Source organism: Carex rostrata, chromosome 35 (assembly GCF_964058835.1).
Source record: "Carex rostrata chromosome 35, lpCarRost1.2, whole genome shotgun sequence".
NCBI lineage: Eukaryota > Viridiplantae > Streptophyta > Magnoliopsida > Poales > Cyperaceae > Carex > Carex rostrata.
The window spans coordinates 790,804-814,473 of record NC_135952.1 but is presented as its reverse complement, the minus strand read 5'-3'; the positions used below and the strand labels follow the sequence as shown (position 1 = coordinate 814,473).

The following is a 23,670-nucleotide window of genomic DNA, read 5'->3' as shown; positions in this document are numbered from 1 at the left end:
ACTAGCTAGTCTATCTCTTTTGATGTAACAAGCCGGGAGTGGCAATTTGTAAGGAAGTGCTGATGAGCTTCTGTACGTAGGGTAGACTTTCTGATTGCATGGTATGGTTTGATGTATGATGGTTGATGCGTATGAGTTTCTTTAATGAAACGGGCTTATAGCCATTTATAGTTTTATCCAGAAAAAAAAAAAAAAAAATCATGTTCCCTTTCAGTTTTACACAAATTATAATCCAAAATTAAACGGTTTTTTTGGGGATCCAATATCACTTACATGCTATCTAGCCCTGTTGAGTTGGAACCGCATCACAGCACCTAAGTGCATGGGTGGTTTGGGCCTTAGCAATCTCGGCCTCTTAAATTAGTCATAGCTGTCTCGGACCCAGATTGTGCGTGCCAAGTACATTCCCCACAGTTCTTTGAATTCGTATCCTCTGAGATATCTCAAACTTTGCGTGACTTTATGGAAAATCCCAACCGTTTAAATACGTTTTGCACGAATCTCAAAGCACACATAACACTGACCACCTACACCAGCTCCGAATAGGCACCGGACACGTCGGTCACGCAAAAGTTGAGATATCTCAGAGGATACGCACTCCAGTTCTTTATGGCATACTAAACGTTAGGTTAATTGTACTAAGTTCTGGTGGCGGATGTTAAATCAAAGATCCTATTTACAACCTGATCTCATGTCAAATGGATTAGTTCAACTTGGTTTGGCTTGAACTGAGAGGACACTTCCGTCAGCAGCGACAGCTCCTTGTTCAGTCCCTTCTCACCTCGTCCCAAACTGCTTTTGACAGTTCCAAGTTAGATAGGATTATATATGAATGTAATCTTTGGCTGCAGGTCTGTGTATGCTGATATGAATATAGTTATGAAAATCGGAATTGGAATCGGAATCAGTTATTTGACTGTTGAATCGGAATCGGATAAATCGGTCAGAATCGGATGAATCGGATCGGAAACTCGGATTTTTTACCATAAACTCATTTTGTACTAAAAAAATAGAAAGAAAAAAAAAAAAACTAATTTGTCAACAAAATTATGTTAAGATAAAATATTACACTCAAATAATCCACTAATGCAAGCATTATAACTAGAACAATTTTTTTTTTATTGTCAAAAGCTCTGATGATCTTACTGGATCATCTTCTTATTCTGTGTATTAAAATATAAAAGAGGATATTATTGTATTGATCCAAATAAATTAAATAATAAAGACATTAATATGATAACAAGCATTATAAATAGAATATATATATATATATTTTTACTGTGAAAACTTCTAACAACTTGACTGGATTATCTCATTATTGTGTATTAAAATATAAAAGAGAATATTATTGTATTGAATCAAATAATAAAGACATTAATATGATAACAATCAAATTTGTGCTGAAATTACTTAAAGAAATAAAACTTATCTAATTTAAAATAAAATAATAATAAACCAACTAATATTTACAAGAGAAATACTTTTTTTTTTAATTTCTACTTTTATATTTTTATGACAGTCAAATTTTTAAGTTAATCCCATAATCCCATTACTTTGGTCAAAAAAAAAAAATAGTCGTGTCAACAGCTGTACACAGTACACCCTTGTCTCTATTCAGTAAAACATTACAAATTTACAACAATCCGTTCGGATCACTTATCTATATAATAGCTCTTATGAACATGGTCTACTATGAAACAATTATAGTCAAAACATAACAGTACACCTCACGTACTCCAAGCCTATCTAACATTTTATAATCCTTTAAAGCTTCTTCTCTTCTCTGAGTTGCATCTATTTTCCCCAATTCACTTCGACATCCATCGAAAAATAGAAATTGGTTCGATTTAACTATCAAAACAGTTTAATTTGGCTCTGAACAAAAGAGAAATAGAGGAAATTTAGCTGATTGTTTTGATTCATCGTCGATTTTATCGTTTTTCTGCACATAACTCGCACAACCGAGTTAACTCGGGAAACATCGGCTCGCCTCCGGCTGATTCCGGTTCAACTCAGCCGAGTCAACTCGGAATCGGCCGATTTTCCAATCCATCATATGATGTAAATTAGGTGACTGAGAAAAGCAGAGTATGCTCTCTGATTTGTATGATGAACACTGTAAGTGCGCGTTTGTGCATATCGTTAAATGCAATACCACCTGACAGCTTTTGTCATGGCTTTAAAAAAAAAGACAGTTCCAAGTTAGAGACTATCTTGGGGCCTGATAATGTGAGTTCTGTTTTTCCACTATACACCCCTCCATTCCCGATAAATTGGTATTCACCTTTGCCTCTGACGGGATTTTAAGTTTTTAACATTGAAGAATGCTTACCAATTGCTAACCCAATCCATCCGCACTTCACCAATTTCATTTCCTTCCACCTTTTGGAAAACTGTTTCGCACACTCAACCAGGCCCACCTCGTGTTCGCATATTTGTTTGGAAGTCCATTCAAGGTGCTGTACCAGTTTGCCAAGTGTTACATAATCATATCTTATGCATCCCTGTTGCATGCCCGATATGTGGGGCTGTTTTCGAAACAGCCTGTCACCTGAAATTTCAGTGCCCCCATGCTCGTGCATCCTTGTTCAACTCCCTGCTTGGGAGCAGATCAGATTTGCGACTAGAGGAGGATCAAATAGCACTAACTATGATTGTTTCTTGGCAAATTTGGAAAGCCCAATGTTCCAAATTATTTGCAGGTACTGATACTCTTCTGACGAGACTATGCGAGGCGTGGATGCACTGTATTATGTTACGTGTCGATCTCAGTGCGGTGAGGACCCCTCCTTAGTGCTGGCGGATTCTACTTTCTGTTGGGTTGACGAATCCTACCAAGATCCGCTATCAAGTGGTACCGGCTATGTCCTTTTGAAGACTGGTACACTGGTTGAGTTTGGGGAGGAAGACTGTCCCTCTGCACATTCAGCATTTCACATGGAAGCACTTAGTTTATTACGTGCATTACGTGCGGTGGAATCCAGAGGTATCACTCAATGCGTATTTCTCACAGACTCTCGAACATTGGTACAATCTCTCATGAATTCTCATTCCCCGGTATGTGTCAATTGGTAAGCATATACTGAACTCATACAAATCTGGAACCTCTTGTCAAGATTTCCCGCTTTTGCTTGCCTGTTAGTGTGAAGAGACTTCAATCAACAGGCTCATTGTATCGCTAATCTATCAAGGATCACCCGGTTCCAATACATAGGTTATACCTATCCACTCTTTGCACATAACCCTTGAAGCTTGCATGTCATTCTGTACATCTCAGACTCATGGTTGTTTGAAACTAAATTGAATTACATTGTGGCATCTCAATTTTCTGTGAGGCCTAAAATTTGGGATGACGAGGCCTTAGCCTTCCCTAAAATATATTTTTCAAGTAACCTTTATCTTATCATACGCTTTATCAAGTGTCTACAGGCCTAAATATATATATTGTCAATGTAACTTTTATCTTGTTTAACCTAAGTTTCCTGTTCAATTCTATTGTTTGGTACTTTATTATTTTTCTTTGATCTCATGTCAAAATTGTAACCAGCTAAAGGGAAGAGAATGATGCACTTAATTTTGGCCTTTTTTATTCTCTTTAAATTATGTAGTTTTATGTAATAAGAGATTAATATTGTATTCAGTATGTACCATGAAAACATTGTTAACTTCATATATCGCATGCTCCTCTTGCTAATCATGCCAGATGATCAAATCATACATATATTTAGAGGTGTATGTAAGGTAAAGCTCTTCAAAAGTAAATAAAGGAAACAGTACCACACAAATTTCTTATATTGATACCAGTGTTTTGTTTGTTCCTTCAATTATACACACGGAGCGAATAAAATTTACAAAAAATAAATTATTTTTAGGCACAATCAAATGATAAATATAAACAATTGAGATTCTTTTCAAATTAAATAGTCACAAGAGAGAAAATAAATCCACCCAAAAGCATCAATCAATTGGATTTGGTTTCTCTATGGCCTTGTCCGCACTGCCACAGGACTCCTTACATACCGTGTTCCATCCGACCATGTAATGCTTCCAAATACGTGGGTAGAACTACGGGTATCCACATTAAATGTTACATTAAATTTCTTCTCTTCACCGGCACCGAACGTTAAACTAACGGGCTTTACCTTCACTTTAATACCTCGTGGTTCCTCAACTGTTGCATTGTATGTGCCAGCTGGACCGACATTTTTAACTGTGCGGGTTACTGTAACTGATCCTGTGAGGTTATAAATTGAAAATGATGGGTAGTTAAAGTCCTTAATATCTAAACGATTTGAAGGGCATTTATAGCCCGGCTCGAATGTTGATAGTTGGGTTGACTTGTAGCCAATTGAGCAAAGGAAGTTCAAATAGTCAGTCGCGTTGAGGTCGTAAATCAAACCCGGATCTGCTGCCGCATTTGGGTTCACATGGCCTGACCCGTAGCTGAATGGCGTGGCAGTTACAAACGATGAGTTTAAGATATTATTTCCCTTATTATCTTTGATTGATGCTGCAATTTATTTTGAAGGGAGAAACCTCTGATTATAAATAATATAAATGAAGCAAATCAAGGGAAAATAATAATCAATATAATTTTTCTGTTAGCACAACAATTTCAGCATTGGGCAAAAGCAAAAGCTAAACAGGATAGTATGTTTTCTAGCAGAAAGTTAACAGATCGAGGATTAAATTTATAAAATAAAAACTTGAACCATTGACTTGAACATAAATGAAGATAAGAAAACCATGTACTATTTCTGACAAGAATAATTGTTTGGTCATTTGAGCTTTAGCTTAGAACCTCAAACAAAATAATTTATATCAAAGGAGTTTTAATTCAGAACTATCGTAAAAATGATAGATGCCAACATCGTAACTCGTAAGGCATTATTCATTTGGTGGGGAGGCATTTTCATGGAAAAAAATACCAAAAAAAATTCTGATCAGTTGGTAGACTCAATACGTATTGTGTTAAACTATTATACACTTAACCATACAAAAAAAAATGTTCGAGAATTTTTTGTATTACCAGTGGTCATAATAGCTGATCGGATGGCTGCTGGAGACCACTTAGGGTAGAGAGTGTGGAGAAGACCAACAATCCCTGATATGTGGGGGCATGACATGGACGTACCAGATACAAAGTTGAATTTCACACGGCGTTTATCAAAGTCCTTATGAGTTGGTGAAGTTGCCTCAGTGTATGCTGCTAGAACTAAGACACCTGGGGCCGTTATATCAGGCTTCAAGATTCCAGGGGTAATTGTATTTGGCCCTTGAGATGAAAATGAAGCTATATATGGTGCTGGCCTTGTGTTGAGCACAGTTTCTGGTTTTGTTATGTAACCAAGTACCACACTGTAATTTAGTGAGTCTTATGTTAGATTTAGAGCTATTTATCCGACAGTAAAATTATTTTCTAGTTCCTAGTTCAGTAAAGGAAAAATAAATACAAGATGACCTCTGGTCACTATAAATTGCATGTATTGATTGGGATTTTAGCTTTATCTCGGGACACTTAATTTTTTTTAGTTTCCTAACTTTTAGCAGCAAGGTTTATATGCTTTGTGTTATATCTTAAAGTACCAAGTAAAATCTAACAGCATTCAACTTATATGATATGTACAAACCTGTTTGATTTGAGGTAAGATAACAAAGTTCGTTATCAAACAAGTACCGCACTACATTGTAATTTAATTATCATGATGTCAGCTTTTCGGTTATTTGATCTATCCGTAACATTTTCTAGTTCAGTAAAAAAAAATATTACTAAATAATGTATATTTATGTGGCAAAACATATAAAATGAAACAAGAAGGTAAAACTAGAAATATGTACTATGCATGAAAGTACTAAGACAAAATTAACTAGCAAAGCAACTCATATGATATTCACAAACCTGTTTGATTTGATGTAAGACAACAAAGTTTGACCGTCAGAGTAGGTGAGTGCAACGGCAGGCAGGACGTGTTCATCAGGCTCGATGATGTTTCCCCAGCTGGCAGTATTAATCAAGACCATACCTACTCCACCAGCTTTCAAAACAGCTTCTCCTTTCTCAACCTCATCAATACTTCCTCTTGTGCAAATCACTATCGAACCCTTAACCTTGGCAGAATCTAATGAACGGGAGGCGCATAGCTGACTGCCATATAATATTTATATGTAGCACAATGTTAATTAATAGCAGATTTCTATACTGATCAGAAAAGCTGCATGCTCAAGTTATATGTGAAGGTAAAACATGTACAAATTGTGCCAGATAATATTTATCCATATCTCAACTTCTGATCTCATGAATGGTAGTCTTAATTTTCTTTTCTATATGATTGATTTTGTATTCACGTTTTCTGATTTTGGGTGCTTGCTATAGTACCTTGGGGCATGGTGGTATTGCTAGTTGGTACCTTTGTTGGAAATTTTATGTAGTTTATATTAAGAAAATTATTATTCTAACAAATAAAATGTCTTACGCATTAGTTTCTGTTGAATTGGCTGCTCGCGCATTTGTTGACACAATAATTGGGTATTTTCCTTGTGCTAGACTTGTTGATGAGAGGCTCAGACCCTAAATTTTTTAAAAAGGCATCCAAGTTAAGAGTTGACAAATGCTAAATTTATTATAATTAAGTAGGAAACCAAATTGAAGTCCATTTTCAAATATAATGTTAAATCAAATTTCATGAAGTCAATTAATTTATTATCACACTGAATAAATTGACTGCAAGTAAAAATGCACAAACTGATTATTTTTATGGTGGCTTAACTATAGCATATCTATAATGAAATACCTTCAGGCTTGTGTTGCCAAAAGATACATAGGCAGGGAATTCCCGATCCATTGTGCTAGCTGCCACTGTGAATATCCATGGTGCCAAATTCGAAACTGTTCCAGCTGTAGGGCCTAAGTTACCGGCCGAGCAGACAACTTTTATGCCGTTCTTGACTGCATGAAATGACCCAATGGAAATCCCATCCTGGAAATAATCCTTCGGTGTCCCTCTTCGCGAAATAGATACAGACAGGACATGTACACCGTCCGAGATAGCTGCATCAAAAGCTGCAATCATGTCGGCATCGAAACATCCAGCAGGCCAGCATACCTATATTGGTAAAAGCAAACATAAGCATATACAGAAGCTTGCTTCAGGAAGATATAAATGCATGTTTCCATTTTTTCTGGTAGTTTATCTTTGTCCAAGTATGATGTGAACAAAGAAACAAAACTGACAAACCTTGTATGCTGCGACACGGGCATTGGGAGAACCCCCTTTAGCCGTGCCATTTCCATGGCCAAAAAAGCTGGCACTTGGTACAAATGTTCCCCCAGCTGTTGAAAGAGTATGAGTCCCATGGCCATCTGTGTCACGAGGTGTCTGAAAGGATATGTTTAGTGGCACCCCTACATATTGCTCATATGCCTTATTAAAATATCTCGCACCAATCAACTTCCTGCAGAAAAGTATGTATCATTAGTTCATAACCCTCGTCAAGGTTATACCATGTATATATACAGCTAGCAAGACAAATCCCAATTGAATCCACATCAAATCCTAATCAAAATGAATTTTTTTGCGACGTCCTATTCAGATCCCAATTTAAACCTGATCTGTACTCCAAAAAAATGATGTCATTGTAGTAAAATGCATAGTAGGAATAATCGGCCGATACGGATCGGTATCGGCTCACCCCGATCCGATCCTGAGCCGATCCTCACGTAGCAAATCATAAAGAAAAAAAAAAACCGATCCTGAGCCGATCCCGATCCGATACCCCGATCCCGTATCAGTATCGGTAGGGACTGATCCCGATCCCGATACCGATAATTCCTACTATGGTAAAATGCACATGACAAAATTAGCTACAGTTTTTTACAACTGAATGATACATGTTTTGTTCTTGATGTAGATTTATTTTTCGTTTTTCATTTCAACAGTTTGAGGGCATGCAAATTTTGTTTACAGAACAAGATGCCAAGACAAAAGATGACAAACTTGGAACAAAATGTGGAAATTTAAATGGATCCCCAAATACAAGGCACATAATTCCTGGAAAATTTGAATATTTTGAGAGAGAGAGACTTGTTGCAAGTGAAGGTGGCATCAGACGCATTTTGGCAAATTCCTTTCCACTGACTTGGGACATCAGTCATTCCATCATCTGCAAAGCTTTTTGATTCTGGCCATACACCTAAAAATGTACCATTAATTGCACAAAAGTTAAAATGGTTCACTGATTTCAAAAGTTACAAAATAGAAATAATTAATAGAAACTAATGTTGATGTTAAAGATGATATTACTAAATCTAACAACAACAACAACAATACTAATATCAGGCTCTCCATCCATATAAACTAAATGTTCTTTTACCAAAATAAGTATTGAACTATGTCATACTTGGTAAGATGCTATATTGTCTGTCTTAAGAAGGAATATATAGGGGTGGAGGCTTCGAGAGTACTTGGAGCAAATGAACATTGCTCTGCTTTATAAATGATGGTACAATTATTCTAATCCAAAAGCTTACAAAAACTAAACAGAATAATCTCTCAATTGCTAACAAATGGAATAAAATAAAGGCAATTTGAATCTAATGTCTAATAAAGGGGCTAGTAGGGCTTTGAGAGATGCAAACAGGGTTCTTTTGGGAATAATTCAAATTTGGATTTCACATAAGAAGATGACAATGCAATTTGGCATTGAGATTTCAAGGGAAAATATACATTCAAACCTATGTATGATTTCCTTGAGAGGAACATTTTTTGTTAGCTTATCATTTATGGGTATGGGTATAGATTAATTTTTTTCCATTAATTTAATGGATATGGGTATGCAAATGGTTCTATCCATTCCGTAACGTGCAAGTTGAAACCTCTAATGTTTCAGGACTTCTTAATTTTCTTTTATGTTGCTTCATCTTGGTCAAAGCTGGATATAGTTGCATGCAGCTTGTGGCTTTCGAAATGAAATAAGAATAGACATTTTGCTTGAATTTGCTATTTAAAAAATATAAATGGAGTCAACTGTCGTAGGCCTTAATTTAAATGGTTAATTAATTAATGAGCATGATCTGCCTAATTAAACATGAAGGTCAACTTGATTATTTTTAGAAAGGAAAAAATGAAAACCAAAACTAAAAGAAATAAAAAAGTGGACTGGGTCTAGACTTCAGAAAAACATGACAAAATCAAATCTTAATTGAATTTTTCAATCTTTTCTCCTTCATTAATATCCACCATGAAATTCATCAAAATAAAACACAACTTAGAGATTGGTTACTTGTTGTGTATTCAATGTACCGCTACTATATTTCATTTTTTAAAAAAATTGCTTAATGAAAATCAACAATTAATATTGCTCAATTATTGTTATTTTGTTGAACTATCATTTCGTCTAACATGACAACATTAACATGTATTACACAATATTAGCATTCTTACGATATTATTTAAGTTAATTAATCTAAATATAACTATATTCGTTAGTATCAAAAGATACAGAATTTGAAATTTAAAAAAATTGGTCATATCCAGATGCATTCTAAAGCAATGGTTAACAACTATCTAAAGATATATAGAATTTGCATTATCCAATTTTGTGTAATATTAGGGAACAATAACAAAAAAAAAGGAATATGAATTGTAACTGTACCTGTATCAAGATTTCCAATAATAGTGTCTTTACCATACCCTGCTTTGCTCCAGAGAGAATTGGAATTGACATTCCCATCACTTTCTAGACCTAGAAATTGCCATGATCTAGTAGTTTGAAGCTCGTATTCTCTGCTTGGAAACACTGATACCACCCCTGGTAACTCTGCAACAAATTATGCAATTCTGGTGTTAGTTTTATGTTTATTTTCTTGTAAGTTAACTTGAGATCTTCTATTGTGTACTGTTGTCGCCTCAGTGCAGCACTCAGCAGTTGGATGTTATTATCAGCTTTCAATGACTATAGTACATGATCATATGTGTTCAAAATTGTAAGGCATCTTAACTCATGAAGGTTATACATTACCAGTACGGTGAATCAGAAATTTCTCTTACATTGATTATCTCCAAATAAATGAAATTTTTTATGTTAGAATGTAGAAAAATAATAATGAATTACTGAGAGGAAATGTAATTCGGCAAAACCTCCACGTCAATGAAAAAAACTATCAAATTATGCAGTTTAGCTATTAAAATGAAACAAGCGATGAGGATGGAGAGAGATATACTTGATATCCTGTTTGCTGTTTCCTCGTCAATTGTTGCAGCAAAGCCATTAATGTGCTGTGTATACGAGTAAAATATTGCATTTTCTGCTGCTTTCAGGCTGCATTTAAAAAAATTGCACACATCAACTGCTAAATTAAGCAACCCATTTTCTAATATTAACAAAGAATATGGATAGTAATTATTGTTCGGATTTTAATGTATGGATGTATTGCTTACGTTCCCAAAATCGATCCCAAGAGCTCGAAGTGAGATTTGGCTACCATTGCATATTGTAATGCCTTGTTGCTACCAGCAAGACGCGGTGGTTCGCCAAGATACACAATGTATGGCTACATCAGAAATTAAGATGGGAAATAAAATGGTTTATGTTTGAACATAATATATATTTTTTTTTTCTTTCGAAATTACGGAGAGATTAATGAAGAAGGAGAGGGTTTTAAGTCTGTACCACTTTATCAGCAGCTATGGCATTTTCTTTCAAAAGGAAGAATGAGAGCAAAGCAAACCAGAGAAGTCTGTAACCCATCTATCTCTCTCTCTCTCTCTCTCTGCACCTTAATTTTGTGTTTTTGGTCCTGCTTTTATAGCCTAGTATGTAGGGTACGTGCAAAATCTTATCTATTTGAATTTTTAATGATCAATTAATAATAGCAGATATTTTAATGATCAATTAATACTAAGAAAACTATTGATTAGTTCTAATTAGGAGAATTGGAAAAGAGCACCAAATTCTCCTTTCATTTATGTACCCAAGTTTAGTTCTTGGTGAAGATAAAGAATCAATTAGAGATTAATTTCATTGATAACGGATCAATATATTAGAGATCAATTAGATATCAATTAGTATTAATTAGCAGATATAACAAATCATGTTAGCAGGAAATATTATAACTGCTAATTAGCCTGTATAAACCCTTGAAAGCAATGAATGAATGTTTTAAAAATGCCTCTTGCATCTTGTCAATTTCGACAACCCAAAACTCTACTTTTATGTGTCATGTTGTCAGATACAATACAGAACCGTCTCTTTGTACTCATGTAATACACTTGAAAATAACCAAAGGGTGGGGTGAGAAATAATAATAATATTATCTCACAGTGTAAAATTGTCACAATCAGACCACTCAACTTGCAATCAATCCATATCCAGAATTAAATCCTTGCAAATTGATATTAACATTTTTATTTATATATAAATGAATATAAATTCTAAGTCAAAAAATCAAAGACCAATACACATAATTTCAAATGAAACTCAACAGAGATATTTAACCTAATAAATACAATTTATTAGGTATGGTAAGACAAACAATAATATTTCACATAATTAAGAACAATTACCCTGAAATTATAATCACAATTAGATATACCAAATAGTCATATATGTCATTGCCTGTAACACTGTGAACTTTTAAAATCCAGATTTAATTAAAATAATAAGTGGTTAAATCGAATTATATATATATACGTATATACGAAATTAGTGACGTGGATGGTGAACAATAATTATACGATTAATTGTGTTAAGAAAGAGTAACAATAGGTGTTATATAAATCATTTAAACAATATCGAACAAGTGGAGGGTTTATTTTGCAAAAAGACCACTTACAAGTGGGGGCCCCTTGTCATTCCCTCCTCTTCCCCTCCTTCCTTTCCTTTCCTGCCCCCATCTTTTTCTTCTTTCCTTTGTTTCCGCCAAGAGAGAAAGAACGAGAGAGAGAGAGAGAGAGTGAGAGAGAGACACCCCGGTGACCATTTTGCCCGAAAACCGAGATCTAGGAAGAGGAGCTCAAATCTCGCACATCCATCCGTTCCATTGGTAATTCTCGTTTCTATTTCTCTCTCGTTTCGTGATTCCTTGTTTTTAGGGTTTCGGTGAAAACCCGTAGAATCGTACCAAATTGATTATTCCGTGCCTTTGTTGTTTCTAAAGTGTAAATTGATTGATTTCGTGTTCCAAAGTGCAACCAAATTTCCAATTTACGGATTTTCCCAAAAAATTGATTAGGGTTTAAATTGTAAAAGTGCCGGAATTTAATAAATTGACCTATGGATAGATCCTAACGAGCACGGCTAGCGGGATTGACGAGCTTACCGAGTCGCGAGATCGCGGACCCTCTACGTGCCCTACATAACCAGGTGCGGGGGTTCACGGGATCTGTTTTGGGGTTTATTCGTAGAACTAAATAACGGTGCATATTATTATATTTATGTTGATTGCTTGATTTAAATAAACTGTGCATAGCATGTTGAATCTCTGATTGAAAGCATTTGTTGCCGCATTGCATTAATTGTGATATTAGTGTAATTGAATTGTATAACTGTTTTGATTCTCATGTTGGTACGGTTTATCGATTGTTGATCTGTCGTTTTGAATAAGTGAGTGGAACCACAGTATGACTTGGATTGATTGTGTGAAGTGAACAGTGTATCATAGTGGAAAGTCTAGCTAGCTACTAGACTTTCATCCAGGACCCTTATGCGCATCTGGAGAATGGCCCTAGTGAACCCAGTACCGGTTGGGTAAGGGAAGTGCAGTGTAATTTTAGGTAGAACTGTGGTTCAGTGGTTCAGTGGTTCAGTGGTTCAGTGACTCAGTGAAAGTGTCAGTGATTTCTTTTGAGATAAGTGATATTCTGTTGCATATTCGCGGAATATGCCCGTGTATATTTTAAGTGATGAATTGATGAGATTGTATGACTTGAAACCAGAAAATAGAACTGTTAAGCCGGAGGTGATCGATAGTTGATATCTGTACCTCATAACCAGACTTATATATATTATATCTGTGAAACCAAATCTTTCTGGAAATTCGTTGATTGATGTTGATTTTTGTGAATTGAAATCCGTTTGAATCTATTCCCGGTACATGTGCATTTATTATTATTGGTGAATAAGTAAATAGATGCCTTATCGCTAGTGTATTTAGTTTTGGTGATGGATTTCTCACAAATCCAGTAGCCCTTTAAATTCCGCACTGAGAAAACGGATGACAGGTTTTCTCACCCCCTCCCTTCGGGGAATTTTTCCCTTTGAACTGATATGTGCAGGTAAACGCGAGTGAAGTGGGACTCGGGCTCGACGTGTGAGTATAGGCCGAGCTAATAGGTTATGCCAAACCCTTTATGCCCATTTTGAATGTGTAGTTGAACCCGTAGTCGGTTATTTTGATGTATAGGTTATTATCGAACCGTATTACGTTATAAAACCCTAACGGTATGTTTTAAATTGTTGTTATGACTTAAATGTTGAAATTGCATATTAAATGTCATTAAAATTGCTAGTGAATGGGGAGTAATTGTTTAATTATACGGGTATTTGATCGGGTTTGAAAACGGGGTGAAATTTCACGAAAATGGGCAAAGGAATGGAAAACAGTACCCTTATTGCGGGCCGCAATAACCCTATTGCGGGCCGCAATGAGAGTAGACAGAGAAAAATTCGCAGCTTAAAAAGCCAACCAGGTCATTGCGGGCCGCAATAAATTCATTGCGGGCCGCAATGAATGGAGGCAGAAGTGCTGTGCAGAGGCTGAGAATTTTGGAATTTGTTGCGGGCCGCAATAAATTCATTGCGGGCCGCAATGAATGGAGACAGAGGCAAATTTCAAAGGCTGGAAATTTTGGGAAGTGTTGCGGGCCGCAACAGCCCTATTGCGGGCCGCAATGGGTTCTGAAAAATGCTGTTTTAGGGTATAACTTAGTCAAATTAAATCGGTTTTGAACCAAACTTGTTTTAAATCAAATCATATGATAATTTGACTAATCTGGACCGTCGGTTAAAGGATTTTCATACCATTTGACTTCTCCAAAATAAAATTTTCCGGGCTCTATTGAGCGGTGCTTCGTAACCTTAGACAACGCTCGCAGGGGGCTGCCGCCCCCCTGCCACATACTAATAGAATCGGGCCCACACACATAAACATAACGTTTTATATATATATATATAGATCTGCATGAACGAAACCGCATTTTAAAACAAAACTGCGCGACCCCCTGTTCCGGGGTGTGACATTGCCACAAAAATCGCTATAATACACGAAAAACATTGATATATACCAAATAGTCATACGCTATAATACACGAAAAACATTGATATATACCAAATAGTCATACATTGTCACCGCCACAGAAACCGGTCATGACAAACGAGAAAAATTGAGATATATATATAACAAACAGTCATACACGGTCACAACTACCACAGAAACCGTGATCGTGACACACGAGAAATATTGAAACATACCAAATAGTTATATACGGTCACATCAAATAATGCCCCCTCTCAAAAAGAAAGGGGATATATATCGTATCTATTTATTATTACCTTGTGAGAGAGGATCAGAAATAAAGAATAAAATTAAGCCGCACAAAAAAAATGGCACATCTTCATTTCTTTTTATTTATTTTTTGTTAATCTAAAAGTATGTAAAGAATAAAGGCCGCGGAAAAAGGATTTTGTAGTCAATTTAATTAATTTAAGTCTCCTTGATAACCTAATTTAGCAATTATATGTCTCACTTATTAGCAAAGTACTCTTCCTTATATATTTAAAAAAAATGAGATGTGAGGGTATAAATAAAAAGGAAGCTGATATGAGTACCCGCGCTACAGTACCCGCACCTAAACTGTCATATATAACTGTTTGTGGGGACCAAACTGCCATAACTGCACTTTAGATCTGTAACTTTTTTTTTTAATATTAATAGTCAAATCTTGAAGTATATAGTCCAAAGAACACAAATATTTATATCTATATAGTAAACAATGTAAATGATAAATTAATTATTTTTAAATAATCGTACCCGCACCTAAACTGTCATAATTGCTTGTGGGAACCGCAACTGTTCTAGATCTGTAACTTTATTTTAAAATATTAATAGTCAAATCTTGAAGTATATAGTTCAAAGAACACAAGTATTTATATCTATATAGTAAACAATGTAAATGGTAAATTAATTATTTTTAAATAATTGTATCCACACCTTTTTTTTGAAGTTTCTGACATCGTACCCGCACCTAAACTGCTATAATTGCTTGTGGAGACCGCAATCATTCCAGATCTATAACTATTTTTTTAATATTAATAGTCAAATCTTGAAGTATATAGTTCAAAAAACACAATTATTTATATCTAAATAGTAAATAATGTTGTAATTTTTACATAATTGCTTGTGGGGACCTAAACTGCCATAATCTTGTAAATGGTTAAGTGTCATGATATGTATTGAATTATATATGGAGAGAATAATGAAGAAGGGGAGCATTTAAAGTCTGTACCACTTTATCAGAAGCTATGGCATTTTCTTTCAAAAGGAAGAATGAGAGCAAAGCAAACCAGAAAAATTTGTAACCCATATTTCTCTCTCTTTTACTCTCTCTACACCTATATTGTGTGTTTTAGTGAGGGAGAATTGAAGAGAACTGCAGAGCTTTGTTTTTGGTCCTTCTTTTATAGCCCAGTATTGGGTTCAAAAATCTTATCTATTTGAATTTTTCTCTCCTTCTTTGACGGAGTATTATGAAAACTATTGATTAGTTCTAATTAGGAGAACTGGGAAAGAGCACCAAATTCTCCTCCCATTTTTTTGACCTAGTCTAGTTCTTGTTGAAGATGATGAATCGATCAATTGAGATCAGTTGTGTTGAGAACGGATCAATTAGATATTAATTAGCAGAAATAGAAAATCATGTTATTAGGAAATATTATAGATGTGCTCTTCATTTTTTAAATTGCACGCATATCAAATAGATCGCTCGATAGAATAATCATCTAGTTTGCTACCAAATAAATTAAAAAAAGAGAAAAGGTAACGTCCCCCGACGTTCAGTCCCCGGATAATCCCCGCTTAATAAATCCTTCCCGTTTTAGCGTCGTTCGGACGCGCTTTCAACCTCCAATAACGGAAGAAGTACAATTTGCGCACGCGTTTTCAACTTCCATAACCGGCAGCAACGCGGTCCCCACTAATTCCGCCGACATTTTCCCTATTTAAGGCATTCCTCTTGTATCGCTTTCCTTTTTTTTGAAAATTGAATTGTTTTTTTGAACCTTCCTTATCTGATTTTGAACCTTCCTGATCTGATTTTTCCTTTCCTTTCTTTGTTTCAATCGATTATTTAGTGCCAGAATCGAGGAGCATCAGCATTGACGAACAGCATCGATTTTTTGAGAGCTACATTTTCTTCGTTATATTCTGGTATTGATGTAATTTTTCAATTTCGTATAATTTTGAAACTTCATTCCTTTTCTGATATGATTTTTTTCCTTTTCTTCTTTGTTTCAATCAAGTATTGAATCTCAGAAATCGAAGAGTAGCGATTTCTATAGTTGTTTGAATTAAGCATTGACGAACAGCATTGAAGTTTTGAAAATTACAGGTCATTTTTCTCATTTAATATTCCTTTGTAGATCATTGTTGTTTGCAGGATTCAATTTTTGTGTTAATAGGATTGATTACATTAGATTGTCATTTTTATGTTTCAATTACATATTCAGTCTGCTAGTTTTCTAGTAGAACGGAATTAATACATTAGCTTACATTGTGATTTGTATGTGTTCTGTATACATAAACTGAAGTTTGAAACTTTATTATGCATTGGTTGATGAAGTATAAATTGATAAATTGTGATTATTTGGTAATAGGACTGATTGTTTCCATATCATATCTATTATGTTATGTTTATAGAATTATATGTTGTATTTATAGAATTTAACATATGTCCTTATAGGTTTGTTTGGGTTTGTGTAAAGGCAGGTTGATATAATGGATGTTGACCCGAATGAAGAATGTGTGGATGATACAGTTTCCCGATCATCTATTCATGAATGGGATCTGAACAAGGATCCTTCTGAATTTTCTCATGAGAAGCCTACTGAGAATGTGAATCTTGGTGAAAATCAGAATAGGGCTGAGAATGAGGGGGAAGAAGTTGTTAATGTTGGCCATCAGATAGAAAGCGAAGCTGATCCTGATGAGATCCGATTCATCGCTCCACCTGCAATAGGTGATAAGTTGGACTCTATTGCAGAAGCTTACTTATACTGGCAAATGTATGGGTACCAAACTGGTTTTGGAGTAAACAAGAGAACATTTCACAAGAATGGTGATATTTTTGTGGATTATAAATTTGCATGCAATAAATTCAAGGATGTAAAGGAATGTATTCCTGATATTGCACCTTTTCCTAAGAGACGGAGACCTTTAGTACATACAAAATGCCCGGTGTATATGAGGATTATGTATTCCACTATTACTGATAGATGGGAAGTGAGTGACATGGAGCTAACTCATAACCATGATCTCAATCCGGAGTCATCTTTCCTTATCCCTTGTTATCGGTTTATTCCACTGAGATATAAGGCAATGATGGAATATAATGCAGACCAAGGAATGAAAGCAGCTGATAATATAGATATTGTAACACAGATAGCTGGTGGTTATTTGAAGTGTACTTTTACACGAAAAGATGCTAAAAACCATTTAGATCAGTACAAGAGAAGTAAATTGAGGTCATTAGGTGGACATGATGCTGAGTTACTCTCTGACTATTTTGATGAAAGGAAGAAGTATGATTTGGATTTCTGGTACACATACAAGCATAGCAAGGAAGGGCATTTGTGTAATATTTTCTAGGCTGATGGTCGTGGCCGTGCTGCCTACAGATATTTTCATGATGTTGTTGTCATGGATGCGACGTACCTTACAAATAGGTAATATTTTTGTGTTACTTTACAAATTATATTTATGTAACATGGTTCATATTCTTAATTCAGGTTATTTTTTTTTGCAGAATTAGGAAGTTGAACTTACAGATTAATTTTACTGATTTATCTTACTGTTATAACTTATAGGTATCATATGCCACTTGTACTTTTTGTTGGTGTGAACCATCATTGGCAATCAGTGATTTTTGCTTGTGCTCTTCTCTCAAGAGAAACTGAGGCCGACTATAAATGGTGTATGAAGAAGTTTCTAGCTTGTATGAAAGGTGTTAAGCCAGGTGGCATTTTGACAGATCAGTGCCCGAGTATTGCATCAGGGATTAGTCATGTTTTTGGTGATGAGACAGTGCATAGGTATTGTGCATGGCACATTTTACGCAAATTGCCTGAAAAATTGGGTGGTGCTGATAACAAGGATGGTATAATTCTGCTTGTTAAAGATGTTGTATACAATGTGAAAACACCTATACAATTTGAAGAATCTTGGTTAACATTAATGTCAGAAATTGGTTACGAAAATGCACCGTGGTTTATAAGTATGTTTGCACAGAGGCATAAATGGGTTCCAATTTATTTAAATGACCGATTCTGGGCTGGAATGAATACTACCCAACGTGTGGAGGGTATGAATCATTTTCTTGACAAATATCTCAGAGCTAAGGCTACTCTAGCTGAATTTGTTGGTAGTTTTGATAGTGCTTTGAACAGAATATGGCAGAAAGAAAATGACAAGGATTTCGAATCAAAGACAAAAACAACTGCCATGTACTCAGAGTTACTTTTCGAGAAGCAGTTTGCCAAGGTTTATACTCTTACCATATTCTACAGGTTTCAACATGAGTTGAGAAACTCTGTTAATATGACTTGTGTATTTAAATTGGAACTACCTGACTCTACGAACATTTATGAAGTTGAAGATATTAGGGGTCATATTTTTGAGGTGCGTTACAACAAGGAGTATAAAGAATTTTCTTGCATTTGCAAATTGTTTGAGGCTTCTGGTATAGTTTGTTCACATGCTTTGATGGTTTTAAAGCATGAAAAGCAAAATTGTATTAATGATAAGTACATACTTGATCGTTGGAGGAAAGACAAGAATCGATTAGGTTTGATTTTGGCTGGATGTGACACTACTAACAGTGTTGAGAATAACAGGTATTTTTCCCTTATTTTTTACTAATTTTGTATGTTATTTTTTATATGGAATTAATATATTGTGGTTACCAGTTATTATGAGACATTTATTTTCATTTGTTTACTTTATATTGTTTGTAGGAGGTATGATTTGACAAGGTCAATTAATCCAATAATTGATGACCTGATAAGCTTTGGGTGTGCCAGTGATGAGCAGCAGAATATTGTTTTCAATGGGTTGGAAGCTTTTAGAAACCTATTAAGAGGTTTTTCTTTTTGTTTTTAATTAATACTATTTTATTTTAGTAATGTGAAGATTTGGTAAAGTTGTTTCTGTGTATTAGTGTATTTTTTTTATAATTTTTTACAATTAATATCAGGAAATATTGTTTCTGGGTCTGGAGATGAAGAGGTTGTGAATGCAACTAACAGGAATAATAATGTTGGCTCTCAAAGAAGTGTTTGTAGATTGAAGGGTAGTTCCACTAATCCAAAGAAAATGTCCGGACGTAAAGTAAAAGGTAATATATTACTTAATTTGCACAACTAATATCAAACAATTTTCATATTTTTGTGAAATAGTTTGTAGTTTCAACTAATATAAATTACAGAATCACTTGGGTATGTATGCTTAATTAGCACTGGTGTTTTTTCTTATATTAGTTGAGCAATTGATTGATGAAAAAAATACGGAAGCTATGGTTACTACAACAGGTAGTGCTAGTGGCATTATAGAAGAACATTGTTCAACAATTCAAAGGAAAAAACCTACAGGAAGAGGAAAGGGTAATACAGTAATAACTTTCTTCTATTTAGTTCATTTGTTTATATTCTTTACCTAACTTGTGCCAAAATTTTTGTAGGTAAGGCTGTTAATAATTCTACAGGCAAAATATCAAGTATGTATAACAGTCACTTGTAATATATTTGTACCCTTAGATAATTTTTTCTTAAAGAATGATATTTATGATGCTATTTTCCATATGATATAATAGGTGACACATTAAATTGTGATTGGGATGCCATTTTTCGAACAGTAGCCATGTTGACTACACGTACAGCAGGAGGTAACTCCTCCATGTTATTTGCATTTTTTTGTAAAGTTGTTTTTGTTTATTTTTTTAAAATTATTTTGTTTTGCTGATCTTAACAGTCGATGAAGCTGTTAAAAAACGGAAGTCCAAAGCAACGCAGAATGAGAACCAATATTCCTCAAGTAGTGAGAATGAAGTTTTGAATTCTGCACCAAACAAAAAAATTCTTCCTCCACTTGCATCCATTTCGAAGGGTCGGCCACGGCAATCAGCTTATAAGAATCCCATGGACAAGAAGAAGTAAAGCCATTATTTGTTTGGTTAAAATAACATCAATTCTTTAAAACATGTTGTTGTATTTGGAGTTTATCTTAGCAAATAAGATATGTACTATTGCATAATTTATATCTTATGTTTATAGAATTTAATAAATGTTCTCATAGATTTTTATATGTTTATTTGTTTTTTTATTTATTTACCACGTTACATATATATAATTCTAGGATTTTTTTTTTTGTTAATGAATTTTATAAAATCACTACATTTGGAAAGTAATGACCAAATAAAAAAATAATGACCAAATAGAAATATATATTTGTAGGAATTATATTTTATTGTAATAAAAAGATGTAAAAAAATAATGACCAAATAAGGACGAAGTAAAAAAATATAATTTCAAATATAATATGTATGCTCAACGGATAATTTTTGTATTTTAACATTATTCAACATATTAACTTACATGTTTTTAATATAATAAATATTTAAATTAATATTTCAAGTATAATAAGTAAGTTCAACGAATAATTGTAGGATTATATGTAAGTGTTCACAGGATTAGGATAATATGTTTATAGAATTTAACACATGTTATTTGTGTTTTTTATATGTGCATCACAACTATTCAAAATCAATGATATATACTAATTAACTTACAGTTTTTTAACATATTAAATATTAAAAATAAAATTTCAAGTATAATATCTAAGTTCAACGGATAATTGTAGGATTTTGTGTGAATGTTCACAGGATTATATCTAAATGTTTACAGGATTAAGACAATTTGTTTATAGAATTTAACACATGTTATTATAGTTTTTTTATATCTGGATTACGTAAAATAATTTTGAAATTTTATATGTGAAATTTTACGTGAAGAGATTTTAATTTTTTTTTTAATAAGTTCAACGGATAATTTTTATATGTTAACATGATTTATCGCATTAACTTACAGTTTTTAACATATTAATTATTAAATTACAAATTACGAAATTCGGAAAATTGAAAAACAGACTAAGCGTCGTTTCGACTTCGTTCGAAAGGATTAAAATTGAATATATTTAATTTTTCAAAAATTAAATTTGTACTCTCCTGTCTTTTCTCTTTATAAAATTGAATATATTTATCGAGACGTCGTCCCCTTTCTCTCACCTAGGTTTTTTTCCGCGATATCCTTCTTCTCCGCACAGACAACTCTTTCAGTAAGTTTTGAAATAATTTTTTTTTTGTTTATAGAATATCCATCATTACTTTCTAGAATCTTTTGATCTTTTTTACTGATATCATAAATTTGCTGTTTGTGTCATAGTATTACTATTCTCTAATAATTTTCGGCTTTCTCAAATAGATTTTACGCTGTTTAATCCATTGTTATTGATCAGAAGGTTCTAATCTGCTTCATCTACATTTTGTTCAATGTAATTTATTAGTTTAGTAGTTGTTTATAGAATTTATCTTACTTTTCTATAGAATTAATGATTTATTGAAACAGTAAAAATTAAATTTGTTTAATTTATCAGAAATCTACTATATTATTTCCATTTTTTTTTTAATTTATATAATCATGTTATTTTCCATTTATTTATTACAGAATCAACAAATTTGCAATTCCGATGGATTTTGGAACTGACCCGACCCAACGGTTGCCTCTTGAAATTCTTGAAAAAATTTCATCTTTTTTAACAACCAAAGAAGCTGTTCAGAAATGTCTGATATCAAAGCGTTGGCTATCAGTATGGAAGAGGGTGCCTCGTCTGATCTTTGACCAGAGTGAGTTTTATTATGGGAATGATAATGAAGATGATCAAGATTTCCAGAATTTTGGTGACCATGTGTTTGAGAAGTTTTTGCTGTCTTCAATTGATTTATTTCATATTGAACTTGGCAGTTTTAATTCATACCATCTTGTTGAAAGATGGATTCCTCATATTAGGAATCTTAAACCTACAGTTTTATCCTTTGAAACAACAATGGCCTTTTCTTTTTACATTGGGATGTTGTTTGATTGTCCGTCAGTACATGAGTTATCTGTTTGTATTCATGATAGCCCTGGTCAGTATTTTGATTTTGATTATGTTAAGATAAACCTCCCTCAATTAAGGAAGTTGTATCTGAGTTATGCTCATTTTGATAAGAAAACTATTAGTGATATTTTCAACAAGTGTCATTTCCTTGAAGATCTTACTCTTGTTAATTGCTGTGGAGATTTTTCATCAGTTTTCAAACAGAGAGTCATTTCTTTATGTCTATTTGAATGTACACTGAGTTTGATAGATGTTATACCAGATGTTGTAAGCCTCCCTTTTATTCGAAAGTTCAGTTTACGTTATTGTTTTGTTGATGATTCTAGCATCCAGAAAATTTTAAAAGGTTCTCCCCTCCTAGAAGATGTCTCGTTTGAAAATTGTCATGGTACGTTTTCTCCTGTCATTATGAACAAGTTGAAATATGTTTCGCTTAAAAGGTGTGTATTTGCAACTACTGAGGGTCGCCAAGATTTCTGGAAAGTTGAAAGGGCAACCATTAGAAGAAACAGCTTCACCTTAAAAGTTCAAATATTCTTTTATATTATATGAAGGTTGTTGACGTTGTGTTAAGCGTCATGCAAATGGATACTCCGGTCAGAGAACCATGGTTCTTCATATCACCATATATTGCTGTATGTTTTTTTTTTTCCAGATACAGAACTTAATTGCATAGGTTTGCAGATTTATATTATGTCAGTTTCAACGTTTATGTTTCAAAACTCAGGGACTATTTGCATAATTTATATATTGTGTTTATAGAATTATCTTTATATTGTTACAGGTTTGCATATCTTTCAGTGTTAGTTTGCAGAATTTATAGCTTATGTTTATAGAATTATATTTATGTTATTATAGGTTTACATATCTTTATTGAAATTGTCAGATAAGTTTTTATAGCCCTGTTATAATTACTATTGTTTTTTTTTGTATGTTATAATGCAGAATATCATGCATACGTATGATCACGAGACTGCTCTGAAAAATATTCCCCAACTTTTCTCCGACCAATTTGAGAAGGTGAGGTGGCTTTTTGTCCCAGTGTGTGCAAAGAACCACTGGGTACTTTTTGCTTATGAATTGAAACGGAAGCAAGTTCTTTACTTCACTTCTGCCGGGGAAACTAATGGAGCATACATCAATTGTGCATGGCATACAACCATGTGGATTGATTCTTTTGTTGCATGGCGTCTCCGTGAGTGCTTATTATTTAATATTTCTATGGATCAAAAATTATTGGATTAATGGACTGT

The 23,670-nt window shown here is 34.0% G+C and overlaps 2 protein-coding genes across 3 annotated transcripts; one reads left to right on the top strand and one right to left on the bottom strand.

Moving 5' to 3' along the window:
* Positions 1-3,774: 3,774 nt before the first annotated feature.
* On the bottom strand, positions 3,775-15,653 carry LOC144549655 (subtilisin-like protease SBT5.4). 2 transcript variants are annotated; one of them, XM_078298427.1, is made up of 11 exons: positions 15,501-15,653; positions 10,437-10,549; positions 10,220-10,317; positions 9,652-9,816; positions 8,082-8,190; positions 7,236-7,452; positions 6,792-7,103; positions 6,474-6,568; positions 5,900-6,145; positions 5,030-5,358; positions 3,775-4,510 (listed from the first exon to the last, which is right to left on the bottom strand). In XM_078298427.1, exons 1-11 carry the CDS (start codon positions 15,576-15,578, stop codon positions 3,981-3,983), a joined length of 2,292 nt encoding a protein of 763 aa, XP_078154553.1. In that variant the 5' UTR covers positions 15,579-15,653; the 3' UTR covers positions 3,775-3,980. The 2 variants fall into 2 exon arrangements, with proteins under 2 accessions (XP_078154553.1, XP_078154552.1); XM_078298426.1 differs by lacking the exon at positions 15,501-15,653 and adding an exon at positions 10,669-10,803.
* A 1,334-nt stretch (positions 15,654-16,987) lies between these two features.
* Positions 16,988-20,418, top strand: LOC144549303 (protein FAR1-RELATED SEQUENCE 6-like). The gene is made up of 7 exons (XM_078298020.1): positions 16,988-17,808; positions 18,076-19,101; positions 19,222-19,346; positions 19,461-19,601; positions 19,944-19,979; positions 20,076-20,147; positions 20,234-20,418. Exons 1-7 carry the CDS (start codon positions 16,988-16,990, stop codon positions 20,416-20,418), a joined length of 2,406 nt encoding a protein of 801 aa, XP_078154146.1.
* Positions 20,419-23,670: the final 3,252 nt, after the last annotated feature.